This window comes from Hibiscus syriacus, unplaced genomic scaffold (genome assembly GCF_006381635.1).
Source record: "Hibiscus syriacus cultivar Baekdansim isolate YM2019G1 unplaced genomic scaffold, ASM638163v2 tig00110303_pilon, whole genome shotgun sequence".
NCBI classification, from domain to species: Eukaryota; Viridiplantae; Streptophyta; class Magnoliopsida; order Malvales; family Malvaceae; genus Hibiscus; species Hibiscus syriacus.
In genome coordinates, this window is record NW_024062672.1 from 1,856,550 (window position 1) to 1,869,708 (window position 13,159).

Sequence of the window (13,159 nt, forward strand, 5' to 3'; positions counted from 1 at the left end):
ATTAGAACAGTCTTGTTAGATGCTGAAGCTCGACAATCTGGTTTTAACAATCAAATTAGTGCCTCTGCTCATGTGACTGCTCATCAACAAACTACTAATAGTCCTACTAATCTTTAGTTCAGTACTAATTCTGCTTCAGGTGACTTTATCAATAGTTACAGTGATAGAGATGGTCGTAATAATGGTAGGAGCAGAGGTCGTGGCAGATATAACTCCTCTAGACTTTAATGCCAGCTGAGTGGAAGATTTGGTCATATTGTTGAGCGTTGTTATTACAGATTTGATGTCAGGTATAAAAATGAGTCTTCCAGAAATTTTCAAGGAAATAATAATCGAAATCAAGATTCTTCACAGGCCAATACTTGCTCTTATTATGTTGCTCCTAATGTTGGTACATCTAATGTTGCTCCTAATGCTGGTCTGCCTGTTTCCACTCCCTTATATTTTAATCCAAATTATGCTATGAATACTTCTCGTTTTTCTCAGCTCACGTCTCCCTCTCAAATGGTTTCACCATCACATAATCCTTTTGTTGGTTTTTCTTCTACTATTCATTATGCTCCTTCTTCAGTTGGTTCTAACAGGCAGGGTTTCAAATCGCGGTTGCGGTTGCGTTTTCGGTTATTTTGGATTTACCATAATTGCGGCCGTCGCGGGCTCTATTGCGGCTGTCGCGGACGCTATTGCGACCGTCGCAAGTAACTCGGACGGTGACGAAACCGCTAAATCACGGCCGAAATTGCGGTCGCAGACCGTTTTTTAAAACCCTGCTAACAAGAGTTCTTAGCATATTTCTCTGCCTAGAAATTCTCCGTATAATAATCATAATCCCTGGCAGTCTCACCCTTCTCCTCAAGCTTTTATTGCCACTCCTGAAGTTCTAGGCGATGATGCTTGGTACCTTGACTCTGGTGCCACTCATCATATTAGTAATGATTACAATAACTTGCAAGCTGATTCTACTTCTACTGTTGATTGCAATGTGCAAGTTGGCAACGGTAATTTATTGCCTAATAAGTGCACTACTCAAACTAATCTTCTTTTAAATTTTAATTCATTTAGACTTAAAAATCTGTTATATGTTCCTGGCATTACTAAGAATTTGCTTTATGTATCTAAATTTACCCAGGATAATCAGGTTTCCATTGAGTTCTTTTCTTCTCACTGTCAAGTGAGAGATCTCAAGTCAAAGAAAATTTTGTTACAAGGACAAGAAGCTGGGGGCTTATACAAGCTTGAGATATCTCAGGCTGTTACCGATTCTAGTAACTTTGATAATGTTAAAAATACTTTGCATTCTTCTCATAATAATGTTTCCTTGTACTCTGGTGTTAAGGAAGTTTTTCTATATCTTTGGCATAAGAGGATGGGTCATCTTAGTAAAACTGTTTTACTTCAAGCTTTAAAAATGTGTACTATTCATGCTGTTAGTAAAAGAACACATTTGTGCTCCTTGTCAGTTAGCTAAGTCTCATAAGTTGCCGTTTAACAAGTCCACTACTGTTTACTCTAAGCATTTGGAATTAGTCGTTGCTGATGTGTGGGGCCCAGTACCCATTTGCTCAAACGAATTTACATATTATGTACCCTTTACTGATACTTTTTCTAGATATACATGGATTTATTTTTTAACACAGAAATCTGAAGTAAAAAGTGTTTTCTTCAATTTCATAAGCAGGCTGAGAGACAAGTAGGTGTTGAGCTTATTTTTTTGCAGACTGAAGGTAGAAGAGAGTTTTCTGCTCTCCTACCTTATCTCAAACAGCAAGGGATTCTACATAGGCTCTCTTGCCCTCACACATCAGAGCAGAATGGTTTGGTGGAACGCAAACACAGAAATTGTTGAGGTTGGTTTATCTATGCTAGCACAAGCTTCTATGCCACTTACCTTTTAGAATGATGCTTTTGTTAACGTTGTTTTTCTTATTAATGGATTGTCTACATCTTCTCTGGAGGGTCTTTGTCCTTATTATAAACTATTTGATAAACTTTCTGATTATGACATGCTGAGAGTTTTGGGTGTTTGTGTTTTCCCTTTGAAAGACCTTTTAATCGGTCCAAATTTCAGTTTTTCTCTTCACCTTGTTTGTTTTTAGGAGTCTATCCTAATTATAAAGGCTATAAATGTTTGGATTCCAGTGGGAAAAATCTTTATTTCTAGGCATGTTCAATTCGATGAACATGTTTTTCCATGTGCTCTAGGTTTTAATTATGTTTCTAATAAAGGCAAAACTTCTTGCCTGACATTTCGACTCCCTGGTTCTTATATTGCTAAACCTAATGTTTTATCAAAAGTTCAATCCTCTTCTTTTCCTTTTCCTTTTCCTTTTCCTTTTTCTAGATGTTCAAATCTCCCAAATTCTTCTATCAATGTTCCAGGAACACATTCACTACAATCCAATTCGTCATCACATCCTCCATCACCACTACTAATTTCACCCACCTCCATCCCATCTTCTCCACTTCAACAAAATTCATCTTCACGACTACCATTACCAGTACTACCTTTACCCACCTCTATTCCATCTTCTCCACTTCAACATAATTCACCTTCACAACATTCATCTCCATTACTACCTTCACCCACCTCCATTTCATCATTACCACTGCAATCAAATTCATCTTCGCAACTTCCATCTCCATTACTATTTTCACCCACCTTCATTCCATCATCACCACTACAATCAAATTCATCTTCGCAACATCCATCTTCACTACTACCCTCACCCACCTCCATTTTATTATCCCCACTTCAACAAAATTCATCTTCACGACTTCCACCTTCATCTTTACCTTCCTTCACTTCCATTCCTCCTCCAAGGCCTGTTGTTAACATGCATCCTATGACAACCAGAGCGAAGTCTGGTATTTTTAAGCCTAAAGTGTTTACTGCTGAAGTCAAAGACAAAGAACCTGTTGATGTCTTTGAACCTCTTCAGCATCCTGCTTGGTCTAAGGCTGTGCATGATGAGTATGAAGCTCTTCTTCATAATGGAACCTGGTCTCTACATGTTTTACCTCCTGGTGGTAAACTCGTAGGGTGTAAATGGTTGTTTACAATCAAGAGGAGACCTGATGGGAGTGTTGATAGATTTAAGGCCCGGTTAGTGGCCAAGGGGTTCTCCCAATAAGTAGGGACTGATTTCAAGGAAACTTTCAACCCTGTTGTTTGAGCAACTACGATCAGAATAGTTCTTTCAGCTGTTGTCTTGAACAAATGGTGCATAAGATAGGTTGACATCAATAACGCCTTCTTGAATAGTGAGCTTTCTGAAGAAATGTATGTGTCAGCCACCTGGTTTTGAACAAGTGGGATTATCTGGTGAAAAGCTTGTTTGCAGACTTGTAAAGGCCTTGTATGGCCTCAAACAAGCCCCTCGTGCTTGGTTCGATACCCTTAAGGAGTTTCTGGTCAGTAAGATGGGTTTTACTGCTTCACGTGTAGATTCTTCCTTGTTTATTAAGAACTCTGCTAATTCGAAGTTGCTTCTCATGGTGTATGTTGATGGTATCATCATCACAGGAAGCCACTCAACTGAAGTTGATGAGGTTGTACGGCGAATTAATTCTGAGTTCTCCCTCAAAGATTTAGGGGAGCTTGAATTTTTTCTTGGTATGGAGGTGCAACAGTGCTCTCAAGGGCTGTTTCTCAAGCGAAGGAAGTATATTGTTGAGATGCTTGGAAGAGCAAATATGTTTTCAGCTACCCCCATGAAAATTGTTCCCAAGTTACAAGCACATGATAGTGCAAAATTTGCTGATATTCATCTTTACAGAAGCTTAGTTGGCGGGCTGCAATATGTTTGCTTGACAAGAACGGATATTGGCTATGTGGTTAATAAGGTTAGCCAATAAATGAATGATCCTTATGAGATTCATTGACAGGCTATTAAGCGAATTCTTCGCTACTTGTGTGGAACATTGGATCAAGGGTTACTCTTTAAAGATTTTGGTGTGTTTAATCTTGTTTGTTATTCTGATGCTGATTGGGCATCTTATGTGGAGGATAGAATATCCACAACCGGCTACTGTATTTTTCTTGGTTCAAATCCCATTGCCTGGAGTTCCAAAAAGCAGAGTGTTGTTTCTCGATCCTCCTCTGAAGCTGAATATCGTAGTTTAGCTAATGCTGTTTCTGAAATTGTTTGGGTGTAACAGCTATTGCAAGAAATCGGTCTGCCTTTGATAAGTAAACCAACTGTTTGGTGCGATAATACGTCTACTATGTCCGTGGCAGCCAATCCAACCCATCATGCTCGCATTAAACATATCGAGATTGACTTTCACTTTGTCCGCGAAAAGGTGCTTGCTGGGAAGCTTGTTGTTAATTATGTTCCTTCTGTTGAGCAAGTAGCTGATGTTCTTACAAAACCTATTGCTCCAACCTCCAACTACGTTCAGTGCTATGCGTAGCAAACTTGGCGTTTTTTCTTGGGAAGAGGTTCGAGATAAAGGAAAACCAAGAGGATGCTAATATATATCAAGCCAGAAAATGATAATCATGTATTATTGTCTTATACTCTGCTTTCCCTCATAGGAGCAGTCATACGAGCCAGAAAAGATCCAAGGCTTTGGATTCAAAGCTACAAAATCAGCCCATAGAAAATGATAATCAAGTCTAATTAAGATAGGATAATCAAGACCATAAATAAGGCAACAGGGAGTGAGGCAGATCACTTTTCATTCATATTAGCAGTAAAATCATTAAAGCGATCGTAGTTATTACCCATAAGGATAATGTAGTATAGTTTGTGTGTGTTTAGTAGAGCCATGGTGACTCAGAGCTGAGAATATGCTCTACTTTTCATTCTAGGGATGGACATAATGTGAATTTAACTATCCAATTGTTCTTTTAAATAAATATTTTATAAAGATTGAAAATTAAAATTAATTCGTCGAATAAATAAGCTTCATCAATATAGATGAAGATATAAATCTTATAATAATATTATTAAGGGTAAAATACACCAAATGGTCTCCCAATTATATGAAACTACTTTATTGAGTCCTACTATTATTAAAAATTACAAAATGGTTCCTAGACTATAGGATATTGCTTTGTTGAGTCCCTCGGCTATTAAAAGTTTCAAAATGGTCACTCGAGTATTCATTATATTCAGACTCGTCTTTTTTCGTTAAAAAATTATCGACATTCTGAGTTAGATGTTAATCTGTTGTTTAAGATACGATAATCGTTTGAGATTTTAGGATCATATTTGATCATATCTCAAATAACATATTAACATCCAGCTCATATTGTTATCAATTTTTTAACAACAAATGACGAATTTGGAGCATAATAAATTGTTAAGTGACCATTTGTAATGTTCAATAGTCGGAGAACTCAACAAAATAACATTTTATAGTCAAAGAACTATTTTGTAACTTTTGATAGTCAGAGGACTCGACAAAGTAATATTATATAGTTAGAGGATCATTTGTATAATTTACCCTATTATTAAATAGTTTTAAATTTTTTAATTTTAGAAATCATAATAAATTACTCATTCCTTTAAATATACAATTTCTTTAATATTTGTTTTTTCTTTAATTTTTTAAATATATAAAAACTACTCCAACAAGTTGATGTGCATGCAACAACAACAAAACCCTATTCCCATATGCAATGGGATAAGGGGGAGGAAGGGTAGTAGGCTGCCCCCAACGCCAGGTTGAGAGCAGCTTCCGTTGAAGGCCTCCGGCAGTCAGAAAATTAAAAATAAAGATAAAATGCAATGCATGTATAAATAAATAAATAAATACATAGTTGAACAGTTTTCGTATGCAGTCTTCATATGTGCGTCTGTAATGGTAAGTAATCCCTGCAAATAAATTCATGCGTAAAAATCTCTGCATATAGACAGAAACGTAAGACCCGGCTAAATTTAAAAAGTGGAAACATGAAGAGAATGATACACAAAAGTTAACAATAGCAAGCTGCAAGAAGGAATAAAGTCAAATGGGTTAAAACCTAAACTAAGGCAACACTACTCCGTTACCCTAGTTTTAAGCCTTCATAAATTCCAATGACAGAAACGTATAAAAAGTAGAAGTCATGGAAATTACTACAAAGGCATTAAAATGAAGACAGAGATGTTACACCCTATGGTTGTGACCCGCACTACTCGGCTACCCTGGTCTTAAGTCTCTATACTTTCCTATCAGAGGTCATGACCTCGGTAAGGTCTAAATCCTTCAAATCAGATCTCAAGCAGTATTCCCACTTCCGCCTTGGTCGTCCTCTCCTTCTGGCACTGTCGACTGTAATCGACTCTACCCTCATGACCGCATCCGACGGTTGCCGCCTAAGGACATGCCCAAACCACCGTAGTCTTCCCTCCCTCAATTTTTCGGATACAGACACCACCCCCAAGGACATCTTAATAGTAGAGTTTGGTGTCATGTCCCACAGAGTCCTACCACATGCCCATCGAAGCATTCTCATTTCTGCGGCCTCCATCCTCCTTACGTGATCTTTCTTGATTGCCCAACATTCTGATCCATACAGCAACTCTGGTCTTATTATCATTCTATAAAATTTTCCCTTAAGTTTTAAAGACACCTTCTTGTCACACAAAACTCCAGTAGCAGCCTTCCACTTTAGCCATCTCACATTTATACGGTGTGTAACGTCATCATCTACACCCCCATCTTTATGTATCATAGATCCTAGGTACTTGAAACAATCCTTTGAGGGGAGAACGTGTCATTCTATGCATACTTCTACATCTTCATCGTTTTGGTTCCCACTGAAGTTTGAACATAAATACTCTGTCTTTTCACTATTGATCCTTAGACTTTTTTCTTCCAAAGTAGTCTTCCAGGTAGTCAGTATACTATTCAGCTCAGTTTTTGTGTCAGCAACTAGGAAATTGTCGTCAGCGAAAAGCATACACCATGTAACACCGTCTGGTGTCGCACATTAGATATCGTCCATAATCAAGGCGAAGATGTAAGGGCTAAGAGTCGACCCCTGGTGGAGTCCGATTTCCACCGGGAATTCCTCGGTGTCGCCAACTGTAGTCCTGACGTATGTAGTAGATCTACAGTACATATCACGAATCACCCGGATATACGCAGTTGGGATCCGTCTCGTTTCCAAGGTCTTCCAGATCATATCGCGGGGAACATTATCATACTCCTTCTCAAGGTCAATGAACGCCATATGAAGATCTCTATTTTTTCCCTATATTTCTCCATAAGCCGTCGAAGTAGATGAATCGCTTTCGTAGTAGACCTGTCTGTCATGAAGCCAAATTGGTTTTCCGAAACCCTAGTAACCTGTCTCAACCTAGCCTCTATCACCCTTTCTCATAACTTCATGTATGGCTGAGTAGTTTAATACCTCTGTAGTTGCCACAACGTTGGGGATCTCCTTTATTCTTATATATTGGTATCATCGTAGACTCTCAACACCTCTCTGGCATATTGGTAATCTCTAAAATAATATTAAAGATGTTAATCAACCACTTAACTCTCTCTTCTCCTAGGGCCAACCACACAGTAATAGGAATTTGATCTGGACCGACAACTTTGTCCCTCATCTTTCTAAGAGACGTTTTGACTTCCTCAAACCCAATTCTACTTGTAGGACAGTCATTGACCGTAGTATGATGGTCTGCTGACCCATCAACGGTACTATCTCTACAGTGGAAGCCAAAGAAATAACTATCACAAACCCTCTTAATATCATGATATTTCACTAAAATAACACTATTGTTGTCCTTAATAAACTTAATCTATCTATATCCTTTTTCCTATATATATATATATATATATATATATATGTGCGCGCGCGCTCTTTTTCAAAAAAAAAAATCCCAAAATTGTCTGTTCTTCTTCTTCCTCTAGCCCTAACCCTAATTTCCAATTCCGATCTCTATCGCTTTCCCTTCACCATCCTTCATATTTGGCCCTTCAAATGTATCGATCTGATCTACAATAATGCCATGCGTAGCTTATTTTTTCTCTTGTATAATCCACCAGACGCACATGATTAATCGTAACCACCTATGTTTTATATGATCTGATTATTTTATTTTTTATGATTGAATTAATTTCTGGATTTAGAACGGTGGATCGATTTGAGAAGTGAAATTTTTTGATTGGGTGGTGCTAATGTCAAGCATCCGTGGCGGGGATTTCAATCAAAAGATTGATTATGTATTCAAAGTAGTTTTGATTGGGGATTCAGCGGTTGGGAAATCTCAGCTGCTTGCACGTTTCTCCCGTAACCAATTCAGTTTGGATTCGAAAGCCACAATTGGTGTTGAATTCCAGACTAAAACACTTGTTGTTGATAACAAAACTGTTAAAGCGCAAATTTGGGATACAGCTGGACAAGAAAGGTTAGATTTTACTTGTATATGCCTGAAAATTTCAATTCGTTTATCTGCATGAATTTGGATTTGAGAAAATGAAAGAATTTAGAGTAGAAAAAGTCGGGGAACAATTATATTTGATATATCTTTTTAACTACCCAAGGAACAGTGTTAATACTTGTAATAGGAAAATGATATACATTGGAAATGAGGCCGAAATGACATGAAAGAAACAAGAATCTGATAAGAAAGAAATCATTTATTTTTACATTTTTCATTGATGATATATGTAAATGTCTCGGGAGTACAGAAATTGTAGGCTTGAGTATTTTCTGACTTCATTGATTGATAGTCTGGAACTTTATGCTTCATTCTTGGGCTGGATTTGTGCTGAACGTGGTAGACAATTGATGGGAGTTATTGAAAATTGCAAGTGTTTGATAATATGGAGGTACTGGAAACGGAAGGAAGAATAACAATCATAAACAAACATTTGTACATGAAAATGTCAGGTGCTCGGAAAACCGCGGTAGGTGTTATAGGAGAGAAATATTGTTCAGCGAAGTTTCATGAATCTATTCAAATCATCTTTACTTGAACAGATTAATGCTGCTTTAACAGACATCATCTTTTGAGATTTTTAGAGCCAGTTCAAGAAGACAGATTAGTTTGAACAATAGATTCATGACTATATAAAGTGAAGGATAGTGAGTTATTATCAAGTTTTTTTTACTCGAGCAGAGTAACGCTACATTGAAAAACATTTGTAGTTCGTTTTTCAAGAGTTTTAGAGTAGTTAATGCAGATGATTGAGTTTGAGTAACAGATTCATGATTTTATAAATGTAGAAGGATAATGAGTTCTTATCTCAAAAAATACAGTTCTTCCAGAATGAGATTGCAGCTATAACATAAACCCTCGTTAATCACATTAAGCAGAATGCTTGCTAAATGGTCATTATTGGTCATGAACATATTATTAGTGCATTCATGTGCTGAAAGCAAGAAATGATTAATGATGACAATTGCTTTGCTTTAAACCACCAGTCACACACTAGTGTAGCATCAATGGGATGTTGCTAATTTTTTCTGACATGGTAATCATAGTTATGGCTTACTCTTAAGAAACAATATAAAATTGAACCTTCTCTGGCATATGCTAAATTGCTTCGGTTTCGGTAATTTCCCACTATATTTTTATTTATAGAAGGTCCCAAAATAGCATGGCAATGGCTGATACAGCAAGATCTTCTCGAACCATGATTTGTCGCATCAACCGACTGCATTTTGGTTTCTTCATGCTGCATAGTATGCTGAAAGTATTCCTTTTATTTGTTCTTCTATCAGGTATAGGGCAGTGACTAGTGCATACTACCGAGGAGCCGTAGGAGCGATGTTAGTTTATGACATGACCAAACGTCAATCATTCGACAACATGGCAAGGTGGCTAGAGGAATTGAGGGGAAACGCGGATAAGAATATTGTTGTAATGCTCATTGGCAACAAGTGTGACTTGGGGAACCTAAGAGCAGTCCCAATGGAAGATGCACAAGGGTTTGCTCAAAGAGAGAGCCTGTTCTTCATGGAGACATCAGCTCTAGAATCGACCAATGTCGAAACTGCATTTTTGACAATTCTAACAGAGATATACGGAATAATCAGCAAGAAAACACTTTCTGCTAATGATGAGTCAGATGCCAATGGCAGTGCGGGTCTTCTTAAGGGAACCCGGATTATTGTTCCCAACCAGGAGCAGGAAACCCAAAAGAAAGGCGGCTGCTGCGGCGTATCATCCTAATTCTAATAACATACATTTGTTTTTCTTTTCTTCATTTTGCCCATTTTTGCTTAACTTTATTTTGAGATATATTTTCCATGCTTTTTTTATTTGTTGAGTTAGGTTTATTTGTTGTGTAATTCTTATGAAAGGTATATCAACATTTTATAGGAGAAAGTGGTTAATTAATACTCTCCGTTTACAGAATGAGGCATTGATCATTTAATATTTAATTATTTTTATTTTCTTGCTCTTGGCTTTTCTTTGTATTGTACTATTGGACCGAAATACAATTTTCATATAACCACAAACTTTAAATTTTAAGTTAATGAAATTATAAAATGAAAGTATGATGGATAATGCTTCTAATTGTTTATGTGATTTTCTCATTTCAGTTGAGAAATTCACGAGAATGGAGGACCATAACGAGCAAATCTAAAGGGGAAAAGAATACCAACTTAAGATCTAATGGCCAAGAATCAAATCTTAAGATGAGTTATGCAGTGTGAAATTCCATAACATAACTTCAATCAAAATAAATATTGAATAGAAAATAAAAACAAGCTCCAATCAGAGTAGCACAAAACACAAAAAAAAAAAGGAAATTTGGGGTTTTAAAAGATGATATAAGAAAAAATGGTTTGTTTATATAGATTCGATAAAACCGATAGTATGGTACGGCCACTAATACTCAAAACCAGAAGAACACAAAAGTTAAACAGCTTAGCTAAATGCAAAAGTTACTTCTAGAAGGCAAGTTCATGAGGCTTCATGCCAGACTTCAGCGAAAATCTTGCGGCAAGGTAGGCTTTCAAATCCGGGATACCCTCAATGGACTTTATTAAAGAGACATCGACAGCTTTCTGGTCTTCTTTCTTGCCTTCTGGCAGCAGCTTCTTATCCTATATAATATTTGAGGAAAATTAAAGCATCTCAAAATTGGATTTGCTTATTTAGGAATTAGGAGAGCTTAAGTTACACTAAATGGATAATAACTAACCTCTTTTTCAGCTTCAAAGAACTCTCCCTCGCCCTTCTTGTTTTTCTTCTCGACTTCCTTGGCAAAGTATTTGTCATCAAACTTCTCTACGTTGACTCCTGAGATGTCAACCTTGGTAGAAGTCGCAATGACGTAGGATTGGTTCACACGCCTTAGAGGAACACCATTGATCTTGAATGGTCCTACGGTAAAGCAAGTTTCAAACATAAACAGAGGATGAAATTCAAACAAAAAGGAGACCTGCTAGTTTTATAACAAACAATGGACAAGTAACAATAACCGAGACTCCCTATAAGCCACTGGAGGCAAACATAGATACTATCTCTACACACAAACAACAACCAAGTAAATCTCAGGTTATGGTTTCATGATCGCCACACATAAAAACGGGCATATAGTGAATGTTAAATATGCTGGATATGATAGAATCTAACATATGAGCAGAACTATAACGAAAGCAAAGATACATCATCGTGCTTGATAAAAACAAGAAAATAACTACAGCATCGGAAATTAACAGAACGATATCATGATTTGCAACTGCATTAGATTCTGTCAAAGCCGAATTAATCAAACTGGAATTATTTCATTTCGGTCAATTAATCCAACCAAAAGTACGGCTTGCTTGTGTTACAGAACGAACTACCAATTGAATACCCCTGGACTCCTAGACTCTGAAGGTCACTGGTTTCATTTCATCATTACAATTTCCATACAAACATTCAACTAAGAAACAATGCAGATCGATATATGTTTGTATATTAATAAAAACAAAAGTGAGGAAAAAAGAAAGTTACCAGTAACCAGAAGAAGCCCGGAAGGAAGTTGCTTCAAAAACACTACTCTCTTCCCCATAAATCTACCGGCCAACAAAATCAACACCGTCCCAGGTGTAATGATAGCTCTAAACAAACAAACAAAAAAAGCAAAACCCAACAATGAGAAACAAACAACCTCCAGAGAAATCTACAAATGAATAAATAAATGGATAAAACATTTCTTATAAGAACCTGAGCTTGGTGGGTTTAGGCTTGCGCTTATTGAGAAGAGGCTTCTTGACATCATCAGCTGGGTAAAACTTTGGGGGCTTTTCGGCGGCAGCGGGGGCCTTAGGCTGCGGGTCATGGCGGGGGAAAAAACCGCCGTGTTTGGCCTTGATGGCCCAAAGGCCACGCTTGTGGTACATCTTAGACCTGGAATACTTGCTTACACCACGAATGAGATCTGGGTTCCGGGACTTGACGGGGGTCTTCCTCTTGGCCGCCATTTCTTCTCTAAACCCTTTCTGCTCGGATGCGGTGAGGCGTCTGAACTGTGTAATAGATATCAAGTGATTAGGGTTTCTATGGATAATGAATTTCAAGTGACTTTATGAACAAAATATTATGGCCCAATTATTTTTTGGGTAAACTACGCGTTTAGTATATAAATTATTATTTTTATTCTTTTTCACACTCAAACTTTAATATTTTTCAAAACTATGATTAACTTTTAGTTTAGGTTTTATTTGGTATCATGTCATTAAAAATTTAACGGTGATGTTGTATGACCATAAAATAATATCATGTCATCATTAAAAAAATAAAAAAAATATCACATCAACAGTTCTATTATTTTTTAACGACGTAATACCAAAATAAAACCTACACTAAATGATAGATATGATTTGGGGAAAATAAAATTTAAATAGTAAAACAAAATAAAAATAATAGTTTAAGTGTGAAAGGTGTAATTTATCCATATAGTTTGTTTTGGAGGCATCTTTAAATATTTCTAATAAAACTAATACTAAGTATGCATTTTAGGGATGGGTATGGGACCCAAATTCGATGGGTTTCGACTCGATCCGACCTGATCGGGTCGGGTTTTTTTAAAAAAAAAAATTGGGTTCAGGTCGGTTTTTTAAATGTGATGTTCGGGTCGGGTTCGAGTTTAGGGTGAAAAATATCCGTCTCGACCCAAAATAATAATTTTACTTTATATATTTAGGAATAATTACAATAATACTCCTCTATATATTATTTTTTTCAATTAAGTCATTGTTTTATTGAATAAAAATAAT

General features: G+C 36.8%; 2 protein-coding genes across 2 annotated transcripts; one reads left to right on the forward strand and one right to left on the reverse strand.

The window, feature by feature from the left end:
* Positions 1–5,551: 5,551 nt before the first annotated feature.
* LOC120116778 (60S ribosomal protein L6-like) lies at positions 5,552–12,429 on the reverse strand. Its single transcript, XM_039137188.1, has 5 exons — positions 12,108–12,429; positions 11,895–12,001; positions 11,098–11,279; positions 10,749–10,999; positions 5,552–5,570 (listed from the first exon to the last, which is right to left on the reverse strand). Exons 1-4 carry the CDS (start codon positions 12,362–12,364, stop codon positions 10,844–10,846), a joined length of 702 nt encoding a protein of 233 aa, XP_038993119.1. The 5' UTR covers positions 12,365–12,429; the 3' UTR covers positions 5,552–5,570; positions 10,749–10,843.
* Positions 7,822–10,244, forward strand: LOC120116779 (ras-related protein RABA4d-like). Its single transcript, XM_039137189.1, has 2 exons — positions 7,822–8,348; positions 9,668–10,244. The coding sequence occupies exons 1-2, from the start codon at positions 8,119–8,121 to the stop codon at positions 10,116–10,118; spliced, it is 681 nt and encodes a 226-aa protein (XP_038993120.1). The 5' UTR covers positions 7,822–8,118; the 3' UTR covers positions 10,119–10,244.
* Positions 12,430–13,159: the final 730 nt, after the last annotated feature.